This window comes from Wasmannia auropunctata, unplaced genomic scaffold (assembly GCF_000956235.1).
Source record: "Wasmannia auropunctata unplaced genomic scaffold, wasmannia.A_1.0 LD335844.1, whole genome shotgun sequence".
Taxonomy (NCBI): Eukaryota; Metazoa; Arthropoda; class Insecta; order Hymenoptera; family Formicidae; genus Wasmannia; species Wasmannia auropunctata.
The window spans coordinates 581,087-606,823 of NW_012027046.1; the positions used below are offsets into that span (position 1 = coordinate 581,087).

Consider the following 25,737-nt stretch of genomic DNA (forward strand, 5'->3'; position numbering starts at 1 on the left):
CACAAACGCGCAGTGTGTATATTACGGTCTGCAGTCACGGCATATTCAATCTTCGTTCGCTTATCGCCGAGATTCACTTCAACAAAATACTGCTAAAAAATTTGCGAGATTGTCAAGTCCGTCTCGAGTGTTTCAAGAAAAGTTCTTTCTCGCCCGATAATTCCACTTCTTACCTTAAAAACAATTTTTATTGGGCACCTGATAAAAAATCATATAATAATAATTTTGGTAATCATGCACGCATACGATGCTACAAGGTGTTTTGATTTGTACGTGTTTTTTATTTTTTTTCTGCATAAATTGCACAAATATTATGTTTCATATTTTGACAATCAAAACTAGCACATATCTGGTTTCGTTTCACACGATCCTATCAAGAGATCCTGTTTCTATTGTCGGTGAAACATATACACCGTCACGAGCCACACTATCGCAAATTCCAAACAGGAAACTTGCGTTTCTTAAACATGTTAAATTGATTTTTAATTACGCTGACTGTGCACGCATCATTTTAGCTTGGACTTTTGTGCCATAAATCTCTCAGGAAAATTTCTCAGCTCGAAATTATGTAATCGTGTAAGTATATATTCGAGCGTACGTTGTGCTTTTATGCGTGCACATAGAGAAAATCGCTGACGATTTTCTCGCTTATCCCACGTAGTAATGTAAAAAGAACATGCACATACAGGGTGTCTCAGTTGCCAAACGTAAAATTGACTAAATAACTTCATCAATTCCAAGCCAATTTAAATTAATATTTTAACAGTACTATTTTAATGGTAATACCTCTAAAATTATAAATTCATTTGTAGTAAAATCCATTTGTATTTAAATGGGCAATAAGCTTTGTTTAATTGCCTTCTCCATATGCAAGTATCTGGACATAAAAATGCTCTCGTTTTTATCGCTTTATAATTTAGAAATTGACGCTTCGACGTTTCATGTGACAGAAGATTGAAAAATCGATCAGAAATGCTTTTTAAATAAGATCTTTTCCAAGATATTTTTAATTAAAATTAAGAACACGTGAATTCAAGAACACTCTGTACATGTCTAGAAGCCTGAAGCCTTCACATAGAAGCGCGAGTAATCCGAGACTCTTGTGCAAGGTAACCGTTTAAACCGCTGACCGTAAACAGAGAAGCTCGGGAGAAAGGCTCGCAAGAGTCGGGAGGCACCCCGGGTTCTTGTAAGGGCGATAATTACGGGGCTGCTTTCGGTTTCTTCTCCCTCGGCCGATTTCTGTTACCCGAGTGCCTCTCGTCGGGACGAAAGGAGTAAACGCGAACAACGTGAACGTCGAGTACGCGATCACTTTACTCTTGGTACACTTACCTATCTGAAGCGGTTAGTGCAAGTAGAATACTATACGTTTTTAATAACTTTTTTTTATAGAAGAATTCTGTCGACACGTTAATCTAATTCACTAATATATTTTTTAAATAAGGTAGACAAAGTAAGCTCTAACCTAGCACATCCGATCTAAAATAGTGTATACAATTTTAGGTATAATTGAAGGATTTTATTTAATAAACTGATTAAAAATAAATTTTTTTAAATATTTCAGAATTACTTCATGTCTGAGAAAATTAATGTAAATTTTATATTTAGTTTCTAAAATAGATTAAATTATTCTTTCGGAATATAAAATACATATCACTCGTGCAATGTAGAAAATTAATTGCAAAGAGTGAATTTTTTAGAAATAGGAAATAAATAAAAGAAGGAGAATATTTAACTATTTCGAATTATGCAAATGATTCAGTGAAGCGAAAACAAAAATGTATGAGAAATGAGATTCCAAAGAAAAGTGAATAAAAAGGAAAGGTTGATAAGACGCTTTATTGATAATATTGATAGACTTTATCTTCTGTTACTCTATAAAATTTATTTAATCGCGTTTTGAGCTTGATTTCTGAGTTTCATTGTTTGAGACTTTACGTTTCGTCTTTGTTCGTCTAAAATTAACCGGTAACTTCGTGCAGCAAAGCGCTCTTCAGTCGGTTGAACGAACATATCGCGTTACTCGCTCAATGACAGAGTCAGCCGAGAGCAACTAGTGGCGCAGACTATGTAATCATCGCCGCAACGTGGTTTCAGTTTACTTCGGCCGTGCACGGCCGAATTACGGCCGCGGGCGTATTCGAAACACGACACGCCAATTACTATTATTGAGTCTAAGCGTCTAAGCGCACGCTCACGTGAGTTGTTTCAATTCTGTTTCAGACACATCGTACGAGAAGGCTTGTCGTAGGGGTAGCGCGCCCGCCACCCCCGTGCTCGGTGCGCGGCCTCTGGATGTCACCCCCAACAGGATTGTTGTAAGTAAATTTGATTGCATGCCCAGTTCGTTGACCGCGTCACTCAATAATGTCATAATCGACGAAACTATTTTTGTAACATTTTGCGTCAATTTGAATTATCATTTTTGGTATTGTATTTATAAATATTTATGACTGAGAAGAGCGATAAAAATATTGTAGCAAAATGTTGATTCTTAATTTGTCAATTTAGCCTCTTTAAAATATCACTAAATATTCGTATAATAATACATATCGCTAAATATTTATAATAATATCTTTTGTCATCAATTTTTGGATAGAAGATTCATATTTGGCACAAAATCTTCTCTATACCTGAAGAACTTGTTTTATTAAAATCAAGTATCTCTAAATATTAACAAAAAAAAACAGTTATATCAATTAAATAAAAAAAAAATTTCGTATGAAATCGAATTCGATTGCGTAACCTTTATCTGCGTTCCATTTGTCATACGTTTTAACATACAATATCCTCTCGTAAATTAAGACTGGGGGGTTAAGGGCCATTCTGTATGTATCACGGATCGCGGCCGCTCATGAATGAGAATTGATTCTCTCAGGATGAAAAGAGCTGGGATGAAGAAGAGCTTCCCCCCTCGGATAGCCGAGGACGTACATAGTTTACGTCGGCTCGTCGGCTAACTTAATGCCCGACGCGTTGAATATTCAAAAGACGCGACCGCCGAAATGCCCGTGTCCGTGGATTCGCACAGGCGCGAACACACACGATACGTTGTAATTAGTTCGTTATACCGTCGCGTACTCCGGGTACTCCGCATATAGACCGTCTCTCACCGCGACGACGACGGTACGGCCGCGGCGGGTTCAGCGATCTCATTTTCCAGGCGTTAACCGATCCGCGGCTATATTTAAACGCCGCCCCCGCCGCGCGCGCGCGAGGGGGAGTCGCCGGCGCTTTCGTCTGACAATTTCACGTTAATTTAATTTAATCGAACGGGGGGACGGGGCCACGCGTACGGTCCCGTCACGGTGATATATCTACCTGCCTCTCACCGTCGGATATTATCGGGCTGACAATCGACGTAATGATGGAGTGAGATTCGCGCCTAGCGCGGCGAATCGGATTTTCTCCAGCGGGAAACGTCCACGTGAATATCGCGGAGAGTCTGCACGATTACCAGCCGCGCGCGTTATCCATTCTGATCGTTATTGCGCGAGCGGAAGCGACCCGTCGCGCGAAACGTCTCGCGGTGATACGCCAATTTGTACGCTCACCGCACATTTAGCGCTAAATGCACCGTTCTAATTCCTACTTCATTAACGTGAAAGTGGCGATCAGCGTTTAAACCTGATGATCGTTAAATTACACGTGACGTTTTAGTTCTTATTTGTTTAACGTGAATGTAGTAAAATCGGTATTAAAGTATAATAATGTGATGTTAAACAAGTTATATCTTATAAGAAACATGATGAAAATATCGAGCGCAGTGGCTTCAAAGCCGAGTGTTACATCGTTCGCTTAATAAGGCAATAAACGGCCACCCTACAAACTTTTATAGCGTCAGATTTGCATTGAATCGAGTGAATGTCGTGATCACCAGATTTTACTGTTATAAGATATTTAACTCCTTTGATCCTTCCTTCACCCTTCCCTCCCAAACGGATGCCGCACAATCGCGCTTCTTTTTAACCCGAAGGGTCGCAGATTGCCATCGCACGAGAATACTTTTCCCATCAGCAGCGTCTTAGCGAGTGCATTAAACTTCGCGGATTAGATCTCCGCTAATCACGCGCGGGTTCTCTCGTGCAGATCGGCGCTTCGATGTTTTCTTGCGGCAACGGATCGAACGGAAGGTTTACTGAGTTTACTCTGTAACCACACTTCGGGATATATTGTCAGATTAACGTCCTTCTTCGGGAAAATGTTCTCGTGCCGATCGGCGAATCCCTCCCCTCCCCCTCTCCCGATAACGGAAGACGCATTGTCGCAACGCGTTCTATACCGTATATCTATGCATGTAACACTCGCATCCAAACTTTTGCTGCTTCTGCTTTCGAGCAGACGCCAGAAATCCCTATCTTGCTCCTCCATTTTTCATGCATGCTCTGCTCGCCGATCACGAAAGCAGGATTTCAATCTTCCGATCACGTATCTTCGATCTCACGGATCTTCCGAAGGAGTCGCTAACTAGCTGATGTCTTCTTTTTCGAAGGCGAAACAACATGTTGTAACTTTCGTATTTCAGAGGCATTTTATTTTTTCGCCGAGATTCATCGAACTTTTCTTTTAAATGTAAAATTCTTCGTAAATATTTCGAAAATATGCATGAAATATACGCGAGAGTAAATATTTTAGTACAATTCTAAATATTTTTGAGAATTATTCTGTAAAATTTTTTTTATAAATATCAACTTATCCGAATTGTTGTCCATATTATTGAGGACATATCGTATTTAGCTCGAGTGTGAAAACATGCAATAGTAGAAAATATCGATCCACAAACTTCGTACACGAGCAGGTGTTCTCAATTCCCACGTGCTAGATTAAGTCGCCGCGCGACCGTTTTCCCGCCAAATTTTTCTATGAATAAAACAAATAATATTTACAAGTCAAAGATATGTGTCATCCAATTCCGTCTCTATGATTAAAAAAACAATTTCTATGTGTGTTATAAAGTAACCTCTGTTAAAATGATTTTAAAAAATAAACTATTTAAGTTTCATTTTATAACGATTCCATCAAAAAATTAAACGTAAACTATTGATAGAAAAATAAAAAAATAGACATGTATCGTTCAGCTATCAGTTGAGTTTTTAAAAAAATATTTTTTTTTTTCAAAAACGCGCTATTTTTACGATGCTCGGTGCATGACGGCGGTTTATACATTTAGCGTTCGATCGCAAGGGGACTCGTAAGCTCGTTGGTGAAGGGTTTTAAAGGAACAAAAGGACGAACGGACTGGTTTCGGGGCAAGTCGTGACAACTACGCTGCTGTTTCCGGTTGAGGAACGTCGCAGGCTACCGTTTACGAAAGGAATTATTTAGCAGTTGTCCCCTGTACGCGGCTTAATAATCCGATTGCCATTCTGGATATCCGAATAAGACAAAAAGATGTCGAGAGAGTTAAAAGGCGTCAGTGACGAAAATTCTAATATATGTAAAAAAATCTTTCTCTAATTTGTAAAAGAGCTGATGCAGCTAGAGAATTAATTGAAGAAAATAAAAAACTTGATAAGAGCATAGAATTTTAAACAAACTTTAAATTAGAATCACGAATCTATCTTTTCCGATACTTATTTTAAATTGTCCTTAGCTTTGCTTATATCATACTTGAATTTTACAGAATATAACGGAAACGAGTAAATTTACGCGCGTTGCAAGTGTAACAAAGGAAACATTTGTGACGTTTCATTTGGCCGCTTATTACGTACGTGGGGCACGTTCCACGCGAGAGACCGATCCGCAGATGCAATCAGCGGACGCTGCATGTCGCAGTCTCCGATTTGAGAACCCCTCGAAGACGTTTTTGTCCTTACCGGTGCCGGGAACGGAGGAGCGCGTCCGTAGAAGAGAGAACTGCGAGGGGGAAACCGAGGGGTTTAGCCCGTTTTGCCTTACCTGAATGCAGGGGCAGAGTTTTCGGTCGCGACACAAAGGTGCGCGCCCCAAGGATCCCTTGACTTCGGCTACCCGGATGAGCTAACATCTGCGTCAGTCGAGATTTCGCCGCGAAATCGCGCGCACAGCTTCTTCGAAATCTCGCGGCGCACGAAATCGGCACATTCGCGTTCGAAGGATGATATCTTGTCAAACGGTGGTGGATAGAAACGTTATAATCGTCTCACTGTTTTCACATAAACAATATTTATTAATAGAGATTAATCGAAAAAATTATATCGGTCTGTGAACTGACAAATCTATCATTTCGCATAATGCAATTGGACTTAAATAATTTTCGTGTCATTTAAAAAAGAATTATTTGAATTTTGTTTGGAGTGTTTTTGTTGACATATGAAAAGCTGATGTATGTAATTACCTGTGCAACTGGTGTCAAAAAAATTGTAGGAAGACGAAAGTCTTTCAATCTAAAAATTTATTCAACTGTGATTTTGTGCCGAGTTATTACAAAAAATTAATTGTAACAGAAGTACCAGAGAATTTAAAAGGTTTTCTTCGAAAAGTTATTACTGATCCCTATCTTTCGTATAAAATATTTGTTTCTTGTAAACTTGAAAAGAAATTTTGTATGAAATTATCGCATTTTCGATAAATATTTTTGTGACAAATTATTCATATTAATTATTACCATTAAGATGTTTCTGTCGCCTTTCGATTGAACACACAAACACGTAATAAGTTGATAAAAACTTAACTCGAAATCTATAGAAAACTATAGGAATCTATAGGATATTCTCATGTCAATTCTCATTAAGCTTTTTGTAAAACTCGTTTCTCGTTTCTCGAAATCTCGACAACAATCTTTAAAATCTCAGATTTATAAAAAATTTGAGAAAATAATAATAATATGGTGACTTAAAAAAACTGTACAAAAAAATTGTTAGAATAATTTAAAAAATTAATAATTTTTTGCAGTGTTATTTGAATTATAAACTACAATTTTTAAAAATAATTACAACTATAATTAAAATTTAATGTAAAAAGTATATACCTAATTTTGCAAATTAAAACAATCTAAATAATTATTGATCTCAATACCAGTAAAAACTTTTTAAAGAAATTATATATATGTGATAAGAATACAGAATTAAAATATATCTTTTATAATAGGTATATTTTTAATATCTGTTTTGATCGATACAAAGCGATGTAAAAAATCAATTGGCACATCCTTGTTTCGACTAAATATGTCATTCTTAATTTAAAAAGAAAAAAGTATGCTACATTCTCACGCGCGAATAACGAAAGTCCGTTCATTCATAGCCGACACAAGCGCATTCCATGACTTTGTCATCACGCCGTGGCGAAAGAGACAAAATGCACTCACGTAATGCACCGATCGGTCATTATCCTCGCTAATGCAAGACGCTGTTCGTCAGCTAAGTCCATGAAATCCAATACGATGCATCACGGGCAAGAAGTGCCCGACCGAGCACGGTGAGTCGCGGAAGTATTCAGACGATCGTCGCGCGCGAAGAACCGTACGGTCGCTTGCAACCATTTAAAGGGCCTTTCGATTTAAATGGTTGCACCAGTCGGAATCGGTTACCGGGTTTTGCCGGGTTTCGATAGGATCGAAAATCGAAAGGTGTGTACAGCGCCTCAGATATATACGTTAAAGATGCCGCTTTTAAAGCTGCAGGAGTGCACCTGAGCACGGGACCGAAGGAACTTGGCTCGTACTGTTCATTCATTTGTCAGTTAACAGCTGCCTGAAGAATGTCTCCGGAATGCAGTAACGCTATTGTGTGAAACATAAAACTCGCATTGTCCGAAATGAAAATCCTTTCTCACAGTGCTGTCTCGTGCTCACGAGAGTAACATCTGTGGATTCTGCACTGCCAGCGAGACACTGAAGACACAGAGAATGTGGAATATTTCGTAGACAAGAAAAAAATTAATTGGATACATGAAAGTATTTGTTGTCATGATCTCGAGAATTTTTTTACAAGCGGATGATTCATCGCACAGTTCCAGTTGCCCGCGAGAGAGAGATCCTCGGAGAATCCAGTGAATAACTCATTGAAGAATGTTAAATTGTGAGGAATGCGTCATAATGAAATTTGTGCGCGCTGGCCAGAAGACATTTCATAGTTAAAACTTGCCGAACGGATATTTTATATACGAAGAATAAAATCCCAAAAAAGGGAGTACTTGAGAATTTCCACCAGGATTTTCTTCCAGCGGAACTAAAATCCGTGACGTGTGATCGCGCGCGATTAAATTGCATCCTGACATTGGGCCAGCCTTATCTCACATACATACACACGTGCACGTGCACGATAACGCGGTACTTTACCGTGATGATAATACCGCTCCGACGGTCATTTTTGACCTGATAACGGACAGCGCATAAAGTGAAAAAACATTGCACGAGGCAGCAACGCGCCTGATTTCGAGTGACCAGCGAATCGTAATTAGTTGTTCTTTGGCACGCTGCTTGCGTAAAGGAATTCTTTGAGATCATTGTGTCCAAAATTGTGAAAATTACTGAAAATAAATGCATTTGGAGGACAATCTGTTCCAAGTAAGTTTACAGCCATCCAAAAATAAGTCTCGCAACGTTAGCACGTCGAACATGAGCAGTTATATTTTACGGTCGTTTTTAAGCCGTAGTAAATCTGCGCTTCTGTTCTGGAAAAGTATTGCGGAAGTAAGATAATATTTAGGTAGTAATAGGCAATAATATATTAATATAATTGAGCAAAAAAAAGATACATAATGTTAACTGTTACGATAATACTGCAATATAAATATAAGCCAATAGATAATAAAAATACTATACTAATATCGTTTAATTTAATAAACAATCTTCAGATTTTAGGATTATCGACTATCAAATGGCAGATTATGTGAAATATGTTTCGCGATGAAATACTTTTAATATCCTGGAATAATTTATATGACGCGCCGCCTCATTTCGCGATGTAAAAAAATGCTGTAAAATTTAATAAAAGTGCTCATAAACATTTGCCCGGCCTTTCTCGTGCACGGCTGAATTTGCTCGAAACCGCGCGAATGGTGAGAAGAAAAATGTGCGTCAAGCCAATGGAGGAGAACGAAGACGACAAAGTTGTCAGCATGATCGTCAACTATTTTAGTACGAGGGTAAATATCGCGAATGGCCATCGCGAAGAACTGAGATTTCTACAAATATTCGCAAAGTTCATTCAGAGAGTGCCGAATTCTTTATTAATAAACTCTTATCTCTCTTGTCTATAAATCAATCGTTTTTGTCGTTTTTTCTTCAAAATGCTTCTCTCGTTTTTTATGTCGCTTCCACAATTTCTTCAAATTTTGGAAACAATTCCGAAACGTTTTCTTCAAGATCGCGTGTAATATTTGACAGCGAATTTTCTCGAATCTTCTTACTCACGATCAAATCTTTGCATTCTGACGAACATGCAACGAGTGATTACAAGGGTCTCGTTTTTTTTTTTTGCAAAGAAATCACGAAACAATGTGGGGGAGCGTTGCAGTGGAGCGTTCAGTTTTCTTCGAATCAGACTGTTCTCTTTTTCTTACAAATCCTTAGCAAAACTTTCTGGCACTTTGAAATAACATTATTGAAAGTCTGTGTAAGGTATAGAAATCCATGGTAGGCAACGTCTTTACAATGAAAACAAATCTTATTCGAACAAGTTTGGCGTGTTTTTTTAAGTCTTGTAGATTTACGCTCGACTGATGCAATAAAATATTTTTAATGTACTTTTCTTTCTGTTCTGAAAGTCTTTTTTGTACACAACTGAAAATAATATTCGATTTAAAATAAAATAAGATACACATGCACATACATCCTGTTGAGAAAATTCGATATTTAAAAATTATTGCATCAAAAAAGTATCGCATATATATTTTTTATATTAAGTAAGGCACACTGACACATACGGATATTACGTGACAGAGGAGAGGAGAGAAAAAAGATCCTCACCATATCGTGCTACTTACTATCGATGTGCGGTCACGGATTGCTTTTAAGGTTTGAGAGTTCTCAGATATACTTTTCGTATTTTTTATCGTTTAAAAATATATTCAAAAATAGTGTTCTGTTAAATTAAATACATCTTTCATTTTTATTAAATATGTTAAACGAAAGCAAGAGAGTGGCAAGAAGAATGTCATTTATACTGTTCATATGTTTTTTGTTACGGTATTGGTCGTATTGTCAAACAATACTAGAAAGTTTTCTTTTGTTCTTTCTATTATACATTTGGAAGTTAACCTTTTCCTAATGGCAACCAGCCAAATTTTTCTTTAGTGGTATGAAACAAGTACAGCAAACTCACAAGCCCGGAAATAAAATAATGCATTTTTTTCCGGTGATAAACCATCTACGAAATAAGAGACAAGAAAATATCGAGTGTCGTATTTAAATGTAGATGTACATGAATTTATGTAGAGAAGAAAAACTCAAGACAGAATTACAAGTTCTTTTTAGGCTAAATAATATGAAATTTATGCGTATTTTATATAAAATTATTATATTTACAAAATATAATAGTTATTAAAAAACAAATATATCAAAATTTACATTTCTTTTGCTGTATATATTAACATATAATTTCATTAAAAATTATAATTTTATATTATATTTTTATTTATATATTTATTTTTATTACAATTTTATATTATAATCTCATGTACAATTTCAACTGCGTGCTATGTCATTGAAAATGTATAATTTATATACATACAGTTACAGTTTTCCAGCGAAATACTCACGAATTGTGGGCCGCGTATTGAATCCTGTACACGACTCTTAACCGATATCGTCTTTTCTCGTTTACAGAACTTCTTCTCGAAGCGGTCGTTCCGGTCGAACCCTCTGAAGAGGACGAAGAGCGTAACGAAGCTCGAGCGGCAGAAGCAACGGGGCGCCGGCCTCCGGGGATGCCGATCGCACGAGTCTCTGCTGTGCGGTCAGGCGGTGACCTCGATGGACCTGGCGGCGGTGACGCCGCTGCATCCGAGCCTCCTCGGCAGGCCCCATTGCTTCCAGGTCACACCGAGCACCGGCGGGCCCAAGTATTTCAGCTGCAGAACCGCTCACGAACGGGACCAGTGGTTGCACAGGTCGGTTGGACCGGGTTACGCATCGCTTTTTTATTTACCGTCCCGCCGCGCCGTCGGGATTAAACCACTCGTTTTATTTACATCATGCGAGAACGACGTTCTTGATCATCGCGAAACCGAGTACCGTACGCGACGCTCTAGATTTACCGCGCAGTTTCTCAGCTACGAAATCCTTGATAGATACGACACTTGACTTAAATTATGCAAAGTTGAAGTTTCTCATCTCGGTAATACTACAAGCGGATCGAGAGTCAAGGGAATATACATATGCAAACTAGAACATTATCATAAATATGTTACTTTCAATGGTTACGCTACAATATCTGATATTGTAGTGATTTCGAAAGAGAAGTGTAACAATCCTCGAGTAAATTTAAATTTTAAATCATTACTCGATCTTCATTCGATCCAATTATCCACGTAATTCGTATATAGGTATGCGTACGAGCTTTCTATTTTATTGTGTGCGCAGCTTAAGGAAATCCGTTCAGCCGGATGCGGAACAGACTCGCCGAACGGACAATTCCCTGCAGATCTGGCTACTGGAGGCGAAGGGCGTGCCCGCGAAGAAGCGATATTTTTGTGAGGTCTGCCTCGACAGCACCTTGTACGCGCGTACGACTGCCAAGCTGAAGGCCGACTTGTGCTTCTGGGGCGAGCATTTCGATTTCCATCATTTGCCTTCTGTCAACACCATCCAGGTGAACCTGTACAGGGAAGCGGACAGAAAAAAGAAGAGAGACAAAAATGTATTAATCGGTAAGCACTCGATTACGGAGAAATAATATTTTTTAAATATTTTCAAGTGACTTTTATATAATCAAACTTTTTTATTACATTATTCGTACATTATAGCTATATATAGGAAAGTTTTAAACTATATATAGCGATAAATTTAAAATATGATATATGTAGTGTACTAATGATACGCGAATTCAAAATTATACGACGCGAATTACTGTAATTAATTATAATGTGACACAACTGCCACGTGCACATAATGATATTCCGATTGTCCTTTCCAGGTTCTGTCAGTATACCAGTGCACAATGTGACGTCGCGCTACTTGACGGAGAAATGGTACCCTGTAGTAGGTGACAAGGGACCACTCAAAGAGCCGCCTGCGCTAAGAGTAAAGTGCCGTTTCCAGTCAGTTGACATATTGCCGGTTCAGGTGTATCAAGAGTTTCTGGAGTATCTGAAAACCGATTACGCGTCGCTATGCGAAAAATTGGAACCCGTCATCGGCGTCAAGGCGAAGGAGGATATCGCGACTGCCTTGGTGGCGGTGATGCAACGGGAGAAAAAAGCGCCGCAATTCCTCGCTGATCTCGTCATGATGGACATTCATCGAATAGGTAAGTCCTTAGCATACAATCTTTTCTTAACGCATAAAATTATTAAAATTCCTAGCTTTTTTTCAAACATGATTGTTGTTTAAAATTCATAACTCTTTATTTATTTTCAATGTATTAATTTATAAATTACAATTCAGTTTGTATTTGTTCGTTAATATTTCAGACGATGAGAGACTCACTTTTCGAGGGAATTCCTTAGCCACAAAGGCGATGGAAGCTTACTTGAAATTGACCGGGGACAGATATCTACAGGAGACCCTGGGAGCCGTTGTGAGAGGCGCAGTCGAAGGCGGCGACTGCGAAGTTGATCCACTCAAGGTCGCCTCTGTCGCCGCGCTGCACAAACAACAGCAGAATCTTCGCAACGCCGTAGAACTGGCCTGGAGCAGAATATTGTCGAGCCACGCTCATTTTCCGCTAGAATTACGCGAGTGCTTCCGCATTTTCCGCGAGCGTCTGGCCGATCTGGGCCGCGAGGACATCGCCGACAATCTCATCTCCGCATCGATCTTTCTAAGATTCCTCTGCCCCGCCATTCTCAGTCCGTCTCTCTTCAACATTACACACGGTAAGTCGAAGCATAATTATCTCAATTGATTTTCAATTAGTATGGCTTATTAATTATTAACGCGTCTTATATAGATAATAACATCCTACATTACAATACGGAAAACATTACATGCACGAATGCACACTTAATGCATAAAGAAAAATCCTTATAAATACAAAATAATTTCTACTTTAGAATATCCGAATGAGAAAGCGGCAAGAAATCTCACTCTGGTCGCGAAGACACTTCAAACACTGGCGAACTTTACGAGATTCCAGGGCAAGGAAAACTTCATGGAATTTATGAATGATGTACTCGAACGCGAGGCTCCGTCCATGAAAAATTTCTTGCAGCTAATTAGCGTAAGTGTCTTATGATATTTTATTTCATATTTTAATTTCCGATCAATTTGTATCACTTTAATTAGAATAGGAATTAAGGAAAAAAAACGTTACATAAAAATTGTTACAATTAAAACTGTATATCTATATACATATAATTACACTTGTAACAAATATATTCAATTATAAGATAAGTAATATATAATTTTTCTATTCAACAGAGTCCACTGCCAAAGGATGCACCAACTAATAACTCGCTCGAGTTTGATGGCTACATAGATCTGGGCAAGCAATTGTCTCTGCTACACGCTCTCTTGCGAGAAAGTATGGCAGCGATAGCGCCATCCTCGCCATCGATGCCACCGTCGCGATTACCCGAGATCCTCGATAGGATTTCTGTGGCTTTGGATCAACCGGGTCCGAGCCCCGTACCCACCGCGCATCGTTATCCGAATCTACAGAACAATATTTTCCGCTACAACGATCCGACGATCGCCAACAGCAACACGAATCTCTCCATCTCAGCCACGTCGACGCTGAGCAATCATAGCACGATAAACGGCACGATCAGAGACAGCAACGAGGTGCTGCAAACCAACACTCTAGGTCACAACAGTTCGCGCAGTCCGAACGTCGCCAGAGCGGCGACCTTACCGCGAAACGCTTACATGCCAACGAACGGCAAGCTGCAGCTGCAAATCAACTCCGACGATTATCCATTGGAGCCGCCGGCGTTCGTGTCACGCTCGCCGACACCGATCACGCGGCAACACAGGCCGCTCGGTCCCAATCGATCCGGACCGGGTTACAGACTGACAGCCAGCGCGAGCCTGGCGAACGTCAATCACTGCCAGACTCATCCGACAAGCCCCACGCGGTCCGAGAGTCACAACAATCTGAAGGACTCCAATTACAACATCACCACGTCGCCTCAAAGCATCCAGTCGAGTAACGGCAGTATTATTTCGCAGCAGCAACAGCAGCAGCAGCAGCAGCAGCAGCATCGGCACAATATCGCGCGCATGCAAAGTCTCGATATTCACGATCGCGAGGATAATTTCAATCACAACAATTACAATGTCTCGAGATCGGCCAGTCGGAACCATTGTCACAAGGAAGAGAACGCTAATCAGACCCAACAGCGCAACTACAACAACGTCTCGAAGACCACAGTGAATGCCAACGTGGTCGTCAATCCGCCTACGAATCTCACGCTGTCAATCAATCATCAGCCCAACAATAATTACAACACCAAGGCAAACAACGCGTCCGCCAACGGCAATCTTGATGAGCTGTCCGACTTATTGAGATACGCGGACGACGAAGTGTCGGAATCCAAGTCACAGAAGGGCTCGCAGATCTCCATATCGCAACTGAGCAACGTGGCTTCCTCGGGCTATCAGAGCTTCGCCGCTTACAGTCAGAGCTCCAGCCCGGTGGATCTCAGCAGCAACAATGCGAACGCGCACATTCTCAGTACGGCGCCGCTGGCATTCGCCAATCCCGTTTATCATATGGAGTCGAATCACGCGAGGACAGGCAGACGAGGCAGCAGTAGTTCCGAGGAGAGAGACGGTAGCGGCGGCGGTGGCGTCGACAGTGTAAGAGGCGTCGATCTGAGTCCCTCGCCACCGCCCAAGAACAACGTGCGAAATCACCAGAGGAACGGCCAGAATCAATGGCGACAGGGCAATCAGACTCACAGAAACAACTCGGAGCTCACGCAGGACGTTTGCTGCACGAAGCTCCGAAGGAGACTCTCCCTCGATTCTACAAGGGATCTGTCGGACACCAGTGAGGAAGAGAACTGCACCACCAGGAGAAGCAAGTCTCGCAGTCATCGAAATATCGATCAGGTGAGTTGATGAAAGATAATTGCAATTGATTTTACGCACTATGAGTAATTAATAAGGCGACACCTTCTTAAATTAAATTAATGATCTTGAACGTGGAAAAATCAGTAACTCTTCTATTCTTCAAAATCTGTATAAATTGAATTGTAAATAACAGATTCTTTACTTTGCTGTGAATCTATTGATAAATACTGATCGTATAAATAATTATAATTTTCTTAATCTGTCGTTTAACGAATATTTCTCTGTACAAACGTTCTTTCTACCTATCTTGTAACTAACACATTTCTTCGTTTCCAGTACGAAGTGGATCTATATGAGGTGGAGAGGCTACAGAATAGCGTAGATCGGCTGCGATTGCGCGCGCGATTAGGCGCCACCGAGGATGCCGATTTAGATCTCGCGTCCGACACCAATATGAAGAGCATCATTTCCAGGTACTTCATCCTCATTTCCGCGCTAGCGTCGCTAATCCGTTACCGGATCTTTGCCTGAGTGTGAACCCTGATACCACCGTGATCATTATCACTGTCTTTGCGTTTTTCACTTCGACGTCTCGCCACGTTCAGCCACTCGATTTTCCATATCCTCATTTCTCGACTTGTCGTGAGATTCATTGAAGTCTCCATAAAGAAATTTTACAGTCATATTAGAATGGTTCATTCGAATTTGACAACTTTCGTTCAACGTTATGCCGCGTAAAAAAATACAGTTTTACGGAATTTACAAGTTCTATAAATTCGGATTGAATTTCAATGTTATTGATAATAAATAACGCGATTTTAGACACTAGCTTTAAAATTATTGTCTATTTTGTGTATACTGATACGAGATGAACGTCGTCTAATCGCGTGTACCACTTTTTCTATGTCTAACGGAACTAATGGGGAAACACTCACCCGTATATGAAAACGGCTACTTTATCGAAAACGATGTATGTTTAACTGATTGTGTGTTCCTGTGCATTCTATCCGCTGCATTTGGTATACTCTGGCTTGATCTGGACCTTTGGTGTAAGAGTCAATTATATTTCTAAGCTTTTCTTACATTTTTACATTCACATGTTAGGCTTAATTCTTATTCGTGTTCTGTCTTTTGGTTTTTCGAAAATTCGCAAACTCGGGACGAAAACTCGTGTTCGCCGTTTTGACATTACCGATCACGAAACGTCATTCTTAACAATTTCTCATCGAAATTAACGCTCACACGACATCACACATTTCAACACATTCGTTCTGGATCTTTCATATGCACGGATATTCAGTGACTTTCGATAATTTAATCATCTGTGTGTCGCAAAGAAAGAAATGTCCGGGTACGATATTTCTTAAATGGATGCAGTTGTATCCAACTTGTGGACAAGTCTTCACTATGTGGACATTTCTTTTTTCTCTCTTTCATTATACATACATATATACATACTCGCTATGCGATACAGAGCAAATATATATTCTCTGGGAAGACCTTATAATCCAGTTATCCTTCTCCAAGAGTATATTAAATTACGCACCAAAACACTGTGGCTTCTTGACAGCTTTATTTTTATCTCTCGATGTTTCAATAATTGTGCATCGTGGTGTGCTTGGTTCTTTTACAACTTCACTATAACGTCTCTCGGTTTCAAAAGACGGCCTTTCCAATAAACTGAATATCTTTTCCAAAGTAAAAATGAATGCAAATTGAATGGCAGAGAAGCTCGAGAGAGTTAATAGGCGGAGCTCAATTCCACGTGCTTGATTCCTCGACGCTCTTTATTCTTCGCGTCTAACGCAATCTCATTCGAAATAATCGTTTCGGCATTTTCAAATAGGCTCACGAAGAGTAAAGATCGTTTTAAGGAATACTTCCGATGAGCTGTAGCTGTTTTTTATCAAACATTTTGCTCTCTTTCTCGCGCAACCACACATTCAGCCCCGATTTAATGTTCCTTTTTTTGCCCGCAGGTTAATCTCTGTGGAGGAGGAGCTACGTCGTGAACAGCAGAAGATGTCGGCGGCGTTGTCGTACAAGCAGCGCGTGATCGACGCGCAGGAACAGCAAATAGCTGCCCTGGGTGCCGCGAATTCGCGTCTCATGTCGACAAACGCGAGCCTGCTTTCGGCGCTGAGCAAGCAACGCTACAACGCCAAATCCCAGGTCAACAGTGAAGCCGCGCCCCTGCTGCAGAACATCGCCGATATCGGCGAGCTTAAAAGCTCGTCGTGTTAAGCGCGTGTCGAGAGAATCGAGAAAACGAGATCTTCGACCGGAGAAAATGTTTTTTTAATTTTTTTTTTTAAAGAAGCCTCGTGCTGCAATACGCATCGTAAACGGTGTTATCAATGACGACGTTCATCTTCTCTGAATAATGACCTTGTAGCAACTTTACGAGGTAGTCGATTTATTGCAGGAGAGATAATAATTCCGAAAGGGATTAATCACATTTGGTCAATCCAATTCCTGTATGAATTAACGTCGTTATTCGAGAGAAGAGAAAGCTTATTCGGAGAAGCGCGAGGAGCGCATGGGTCTTCCTTGGTTGCGATTCGTTGCATGAACTCCACGAGTCGTTCGATCGACGCTCGTTACCTCCCGATCCCGAGATCACGCTCGAAGGAAAAAAAAATTTTTTTAACGTGCACAACGCGAGTAGATGGACCCGGTGTCGACCTGGACTCGCGAAACTCGAGGATGCGGAGCATCGTGCTGGAAAACAATAGATTGCGAGACACAAGAGAGAACGGCGTGCGAGAAATAGAGGCTATTTAGTGAATAGGCAGACCGAGATAAGTAGACAACTTTCGTCGAGTTTATATAATGTGACATAGCGTTAGGCTAGGTTTATTTGTACGCGAGTAAGAAAGAAAATCCGCGACTCGTTCAAGATCCGATCACGGAAATTGTCCTGATTGCTTGAACGACGATCGACTCGCGATACCGTTGACCAGTGAAATAAATATTCGCGACCGCCAGTCTCTCCCGACGGCGACTTTGCTTCGTTCGGCACGAACGAAACGAAAGTGGCAACGAGACTAAATTTTGATTTTATACAAATTGAGGATCCTCGATCAGCAGCTCGAAAAGCGAATCGGTTGCGTTTTTATTGATCCAGTACGAATTATTTCGAACGTGTCTACTTAATTAGCGAGCGCATAAATAGAAATTAAACTTTATTGAATCGAATATTTGGTACGAATGTAAAGTATGAGCCGAAAATCGTTAAAAAGCGTAGCTTTACTTCATTTGTATTTATATGAATCATCTTGAAACATTCAGAATGATCCCGAGTTTTATCTGACTTTGATTTACTGTGCGACTGAAGATTGGATGGCATCGAGTAGTTTGCATTGCTTGCGCGACGAAAGATACGATTCCAAATTGGATCATCCAATTAAGGATCGCTTCGTGCGGCAGCGGACGGTACACGAAGAAGCCCCGATCGACGAATATCGCGCGTATATATTTCCCTTGTTTCTACTATCGTATTTATGCACAGCCGCACGCACCGCAACAGTTTAAAAATAGTATATCTGCCGGGAGTATGATATTCCGCGCCACACCACGACATAGGAGCATCCTCGAGCACCGGATCGTACTGCAGGACCTCGTATTACATATACACACATTTATATATATATAGGCGCGTCTATTTTTCTAGTTTGTTCCCACGAGTGCACGGTCACTCACTCTCTCCGGCCGTAAAAACGCCGACTTTCATTTTTGCGTGCGAATTTTTCGATCGCGAAGCCTGCGTTACGTTTCCTTTTACAAAACGAATGAATTTGGCCGAACAGCTCGCGCAATTTTTTTGTGACCATCGAGTATCGAGTGAGAAACGGAACAAGCTTCCACGACCAAAAAAGGACAAGGGAGTCCGTCGAGCGTAGAAGCGCGAGCGGACTCCCAAAGCGACGTTTCGCGCCCGTCTTCGAACTTTTGTTCTTCTTTTTTTTTTATCTCGACGAACCGCGAGCAAAATCGCGACTACCTTTGGTTTCAGCACGATCCTTTATTCTAAGCGACGATATTTATTTAGTAGTGTCTACCAAAGATGAAGAATTTCGCATTGTAAAGAGAGTATTGAGATTTATGTAAGATATTTGGTTCTCTTCTTTTTTTTTGTACTTTCGCCGTTCCCGACGAAGGCGATAATAGTTATCGTCATGCCCACGGTAAGCGACGCAATCGGGAACGGTACTCTCGAGCTCGAGAAAAGAAAAACGGTATGCACGGCACGTGACGAAATTCGGAAACTATTTTCTCTGCTCGATATTTGCCCGAAGCAAATTTTTTTTTGCACACCGAGCCGTGCACGGATTATCCGTAACTTTACACGCGCGTAAAAGTAGCGCACCTAACGCATGACAATTAATTATTAATTAATTAGATTTCTCGAAGGTCTCGCTCGTTCGCAAAGCGTTAATGTGTTACGTTTTACATCACAATAACAATTATTACTGCAGCCATTGTCGTATAAACGCGTGTGAAAGACTGAGTGAGAGAAGGCGAGCGAGAGAACGGGAGTGTACGGGGGAGAGAAAGAAAGCGAGTGAATGGGAGAATGAAAGAGTGTGAGTCCGCGCGTGGGAGGGAGCGTGTGAGAAAAGATTATAACCAGTCTAATCTCGCTAAGGAAAAAAAAAGTATTATCTCGTCAACTTTGTACCATAGTGTTATTCACGCCTGTCCGAGCGTTTTTGAGGCCTCTTGCCTCTGACGCCAATTACTTTTGTATAGAAATTACCCTCATCCTCCTTTCTTTCTCTCGTCCCCTGTCATTTCTTTTTATACTTTCCCCTCTTCCGTATACCCCACGGAAAAACCACAGCCTTTGCGTTCGCGGGAAACCGCCCCCTTAGAAAACCACTCTTTCTTCGACTTGTCGAATATTTACATCTGATAAAATTAATATATTAACGCTATCCCCCCTTTCTTCTTGGACGATGTAATCAATTAAATATCTATTTAAAGAATCACTTAAATAGCGTGTACATTATTAAGTTTTTGGTATATTTGTTTCTGCAATAGACCACCTGTATTTAAGCATATAGACTATTACACTACATGAACAAATAAATACGATTAGACATATTATAAACGTGCTCGCTTTTTTCTGGTTTATCCAGCTTCATTCAATCATTACCAATTGCGGCAACAGATTAATTTTGATGTTACGTTAATCAGTATTAAAAAAAAACGAAGCAGTTCCATTACAATTTACTATACAATAACATTATTTTTTTTACAAACAAAACTAGGTGAGTATTCAAAAACTTTTTTGCAATTACAATTCGCAAATATATCAATTCGAATTTTGACGAAAAAATTGCTTAATATTATATAAATTTTTTATTTAGTAAAGTCTTTATAATATAAAATAAAGATACGTAAAATATTTAACATATTACGTCTACTTGCATTAAATCTATTATAATCTGTTATAAATGATATAATACTATAATTTATAATAAATATTGCTATATTGTTTATGCATTTTGCGCCAATTGTAAATGTTATTAAATAATTAGATTCATATAAATTATCATTCAATGTAGTACATTTGTGGTTTACGGTATCTATAATGTAGTTGCCGATAGCAATAGAATAAGATCGCAAAATTGACCTCTTATATTTAATTAATTATATTCTTAATCAGTTATTATTTTAATCAATATTCAATCAAATTCAGACTTAAATGAAATAAATCAAATAAATAGGAATAAAGCCAATGTAAAATCGACACAGGATGAAAGTGTATTTAAAATAAATATTATATAAATACAGTAAATGTTTCGGCTCCTGTTTGAGCCCTCCTCAATACAATGTGCATAAACGGAAAGGCCATTAAATATTTTAGTTACATTAATTAGTTTCGCAGAGAATAAGGTGCAGCCAATTATCAGTTGTCTAAATCAAAAACATCATTGCTTTTTAAGTGTTTGGAAAAACGCTTAAGTAATCAAGTCAAACAGCAATAAATTTGTTTGATAATCACAAGTTCACTGTAATTCAAATGTTACATGTTTCAAGGTTTGTCACTTTATCAAAGTATCTTTAACAGCATTTTATCTCTGTTTGACTTCACTAAGCGCTTTTCCAACACTTAAAAAGCGATAAAGTTTTTTATTTGGACTGATAATTGATTGTGCCTCATTCTCTGCGAAACTAATTAATAACGTAACTGAAATATTTAATAATCTTTCCGTTTATGCACATTGTACTGAAGAGGGCTCAAACAGAAGCCGAAATGTAATTTATTGTATTTATATAATGTATATTTTTAAACGTTCATTCTGTGTCGGCTTACATTGCCGTTATCTCTATTTATTTATTTTAATCAGTTTGAATATTATAAATTTTTTTAATTAATTTAATAAAAATACAAGTATGTATACACAATCATCTCAAAAAATATAAAATACATATTTTTATATCTAATTACAATATATATGAAATCTTTCTTATCGCAGAATTTATTTGCCATCCTATGATAAATATATTTCTATGCAAGAACAATGTCAACTCGCGCGATAAAACTAATTCAAAAATAAGTTTTCAGTGTGATACGCCTAATTATTTAAAAAATTCTGATTATGCATAATTTCAGGATTGGAAAAATGTATATAATTTATATTGATATTGAAATGTATTATCTTAAAATTCCGGTTTAATATTTCGCTTTTTTCTGGCGTACACAAGATGGAGCCATAAGTCCGTTACAAGCCTCGAAGTTAAGATTAACATGACAATTTAAATTAAATTAATCATTAGTTAAAGTTACATCATAATTTATTTAGTTTTTCAATTCTCAGATAAATTTTTTTTCACCGGCAATTAAGTGTCAATTTTTGCCGAAATTTTGCTAAACAAAATATCGCACGTGTGTACAGCAACAATATCAAGTACATATTAAAATTGCTCATTCAAATAAGTAAATCTCAATTCCTAGTAGCAACAACTCAAGCTACTATGTTGGCTCAATTTTTTACAGGACCTCGTGGGAAAAGAACGCTCAATCACGAGCATGTATACTAATCGCATTAACCGGTAATCCTCTCAGATGCTTATCACCGTGCAGTCAGCGCTCGCGATATGCCCGTGTAAACAGGCGGTCGACGAGCGATCATTGCCAGCCAATCAATCTAATCGAGATGAGCCTCAATAACGGTCGCCCTCGAAAAATCAATAATACGCAAGCCCTCCGGCGTGCGAGCGCGAACGACGACGCCACGCGCGGTATTTCCAAGGTAGCCCCGGCGAATGAACGAACGGGGGAAATCTTCTCTGAAACGTTCGGATCTTTTCTCTCTACCCGGCGCTTTCGCATTTAGCTACACTGGACTGGTTTTTTTTTTCAGTGCTAAGTTGGCACAGAACTAACTAATTCTTAGCACGCGTTTAAATACGAAATGCGAACGTTCACTCCTCCGCGAGATCCTCACATCTTGCTCCTCCTCACAACTGGTATTTTCGGATACAAATCGGTAACATTTTTCTATCGAGCAAAGAAGAATCCGAGTGAAACACGAGCTGTTGACCGAGTAAAGATACTCGCCACGAATCCGCGTAGTAAGTACATTGTTCGACACACGCGATTAATATTGACGAGATTCGAAATAACAATTTGACGTTGCTTAAAACCGAATATGATACATCCAGTCTGAGATAATTAGAAGATCAATTTACGGAGTAACAATCGGATATGCTGTTGAAATTGAACGATTGGTATTTTTTAAGAACGGAAAATGAATTAACACGTATATATAAAGAATACATCTAAAAATTTGTAAAAATAAATATAAAATCGATTAGTCGAAAAGACTACTTACATTATTCAATCAATCATACATGTTCAAAAAATCACGGCATAAGTGTCTATTTCCGTAAAAGAAATTTATCTGAAAATCCTTCAAGAGCATAATACAATTACTAGTGTTAGAAAGTATATTTAATAGTTTTTGACAACGCCTTGATTATTGAACGTCCATCATTTCGAAAACATATCACTGAGCCATTCGAATAGAATAATTTGTCTTTCTTTATAATATTTATTTTTTACAAATTCATACAAGACATTCTTTTTGCTTTACAGATACTAATAAAAATAACAGATTTCTTATAGTATTTTTGATTTATTTTATTTAATTTATTCATTACAAAAATAAAATTATTTAATCTCTTAATAACTTCGCGATTATCATCCTGTGTATTGTCATTATTCGCGCGATAATTCCATTGTTATTAATGAAGGATTACGGGATAAAGACTATATCTGGCCGTATAAATTCCGAAAATATACTCGGCGACGATGCTTATGTTATGCCGAGCGCCGTAAACACGTTATCTCCGTTCATTGGCTTATTACGTAAGTCGCATAATTGGATTTATTGAACCGCAAATTGTACGAAAGTCAGAAAATTGGAGCTATTCGCATGTATTGCATATCAACCCGATGAGTCTGAGAGATAGTATCAAAGGGAAATATTTGCGGGTAATATTCACAGAGAACGGAGCTGCAAGAACGATGACGTAGAGAAATGGCAATGGCGATTAACGCGTGCAGCATTGTAGAGTCGTAACGCAACATTATAAGGTAGGCGAGATGTTTAGTCACTGATATCAAGGACTCCCGACTGCTTGAGTCGCAATAATACATATTAATGCTCGCGCGTACCTAATTTTAGATATCTGCGACCGAGTAACACTCACCATAATATCTGATGCAACCTTAACGTTGCCAGAAGGTGGCTGCGAAACAAAAAATTCGCTCGCTATTCTGGCTCCCGTCGACAAATCAATTCTTTTCCGCGTCTTTTATACAAACCAAAGTTTTAATTGTACTCTTCCAAATATATATAAAACAAAAAAAGAATGTTTAATATTTTCTGTATCAAATTTTTAATCGAGATATTAAACGTAGTATTAAAACATAAAAACGTAATGTCGATTCTCTACAGTAATGATTTTACAATTCCACACGTCCATTTATTGACGATAAAAAAAAAATTTCTTCCGATCCGTCTTTCCCTGGAGTCATTTTAATCTTTCACTTTTAAAAGTTTTGGTGTCTCAAGATAATTCACTCCGGCAATGTAACCACATGTCGAGCGTTAAATCTATTGCCTTCTCGGTTTCGCCAATACGCGCGGGATTTACGGGAACGCCATCGACTCGCCACCGATTTTATCGCTCTCCGCACCAGCGGGAGCATCCGCGTACGAGGAATAATTTCTGCTCCATTTATGAAACATAAGCGCGGGGACTCGAGAGCGATTTCTACTATGGGCATCCTTGCTGTAAACCTGTTGAATAAGCACGGCCGCTGTAATGGAAATACGCGTGTGTATGCGATACGTGTAAAAATAAATGCCTGGAAATAAAAGGCCTGCGACGAGATAATAGCACACGTTACAAATAGCGATCGTAGCTGCGGCACGCTGATTTACGATGATCCCACGAGTGTTTCCTTGAATATTTGAACAGCTTGAAATTAGAACTTGTAAATTACATTACTGGCACTTGTATCAAAGTCTAAAAATAGTGGCAATTATTGTAGACATGTATATATTAAATTCTGTCGTTTATAAAATAAAAACTCGTCAAACACGTCAACTCGTTTCTAAAAACTGTGGGAAGCTTGTTAAAAATCGCGCGAATTTTTAGACTCCAAAGTTAGCAACTTTTCAGATCATATATTTTTTAGACAATTTTCAGGATGAGTCCGGTATTCCTCGTAAAATTTTCATAATCGGTTCGATTATTCGCGAGTCCATGAGAGAAGAGCGTATCCTCGTTCGCAGTTACGTATGGCATGCTGAATGTAAACAAAAGTGAACTTGGCAGTGTCGATAATGTAATTCCAGCCGGGGGTCGTTGCAGTTCGAACGGCTCGAGGAAGAAAAAGTATGCCGCGCGAGGAGAGACGGTACGAGAAGAGAGAGAGAGAGAGAGAAAGAGAGAAATCGAACGCAGAAAACAGAAAGATTGTAGTAGCTTCGAGATGCACCCACTCCTTCTTGCGAGCGTTAGTTAAACAACGTTGACTGATTTACGTTCACATGTCACTGTCCTTTTGCCTGTCGATCTTCCCTGTTCTTCTCTTTCTTCATGAAAAAGCCGAGTAATCTAGAACTTTAGAAAACGAGCGAAAGCGTGCGGAGGGTAAATCTCTCTTTCCAAGTCACTCTAAAAGAATTATCGTTTTTCATTCTTATATAAGCATGTGTTTCGTAATGCTTTTCTTTACAATAACAACGCTTAGATCTTTTCAATGTATTTTCGCGAAATACCATTACGTGAACAAGTAATTACGCAAAGTACTTGTGTGTAATCTTTCAGTAAATTGCTTTAACGCATGCAATAAAAAATACAAGGATCTCCTTTTTATGAAAGCATTTTCAGAATACTCAAAAGGTTTAGCTTTGTATATTTTACAATGTCATAAATGCAGGTAAATTTTTATCTTCTTTCATGAATTTTTAACAAAATTTCTGCATACGGAGAGATATAGACAGCTCTTCAGGTATAGTGTTACATAAATTGCCTCTGTCTCTCCGATCGTCGTATGCGCCATCGCTGTCTGCATCGCGTGATTCACATTGAATTAATCTTCGCATTCCGGA

The 25,737-nt window shown here is 39.0% G+C and overlaps 1 protein-coding gene across 5 annotated transcripts in view; it reads left to right on the forward strand.

The window, feature by feature from the left end:
• The window catches only part of LOC105455758 (disabled homolog 2-interacting protein), a 290,985-nt gene extending 270,772 nt beyond the window's left edge, over window positions 1–20,213 (forward strand). For all 5 annotated transcript variants that reach the window (XM_011699316.1, XM_011699317.1, XM_011699318.1 and 2 more), the window contains 9 exons: window positions 2,227–2,321; window positions 10,751–11,034; window positions 11,507–11,793; window positions 12,060–12,392; window positions 12,556–12,960; window positions 13,138–13,304; window positions 13,505–15,139; window positions 15,437–15,573; window positions 17,080–20,213. In XM_011699316.1, the coding sequence (XP_011697618.1) occupies window positions 2,227–2,321; window positions 10,751–11,034; window positions 11,507–11,793; window positions 12,060–12,392; window positions 12,556–12,960; window positions 13,138–13,304; window positions 13,505–15,139; window positions 15,437–15,573; window positions 17,080–17,344 (3,608 nt within the window). In that variant the 3' untranslated portion in view covers window positions 17,345–20,213. The remainder of the gene's footprint in view (window positions 1–2,226; window positions 2,322–10,750; window positions 11,035–11,506; window positions 11,794–12,059; window positions 12,393–12,555; window positions 12,961–13,137; window positions 13,305–13,504; window positions 15,140–15,436; window positions 15,574–17,079) is intronic.
• Window positions 20,214–25,737: the final 5,524 nt, after the last annotated feature.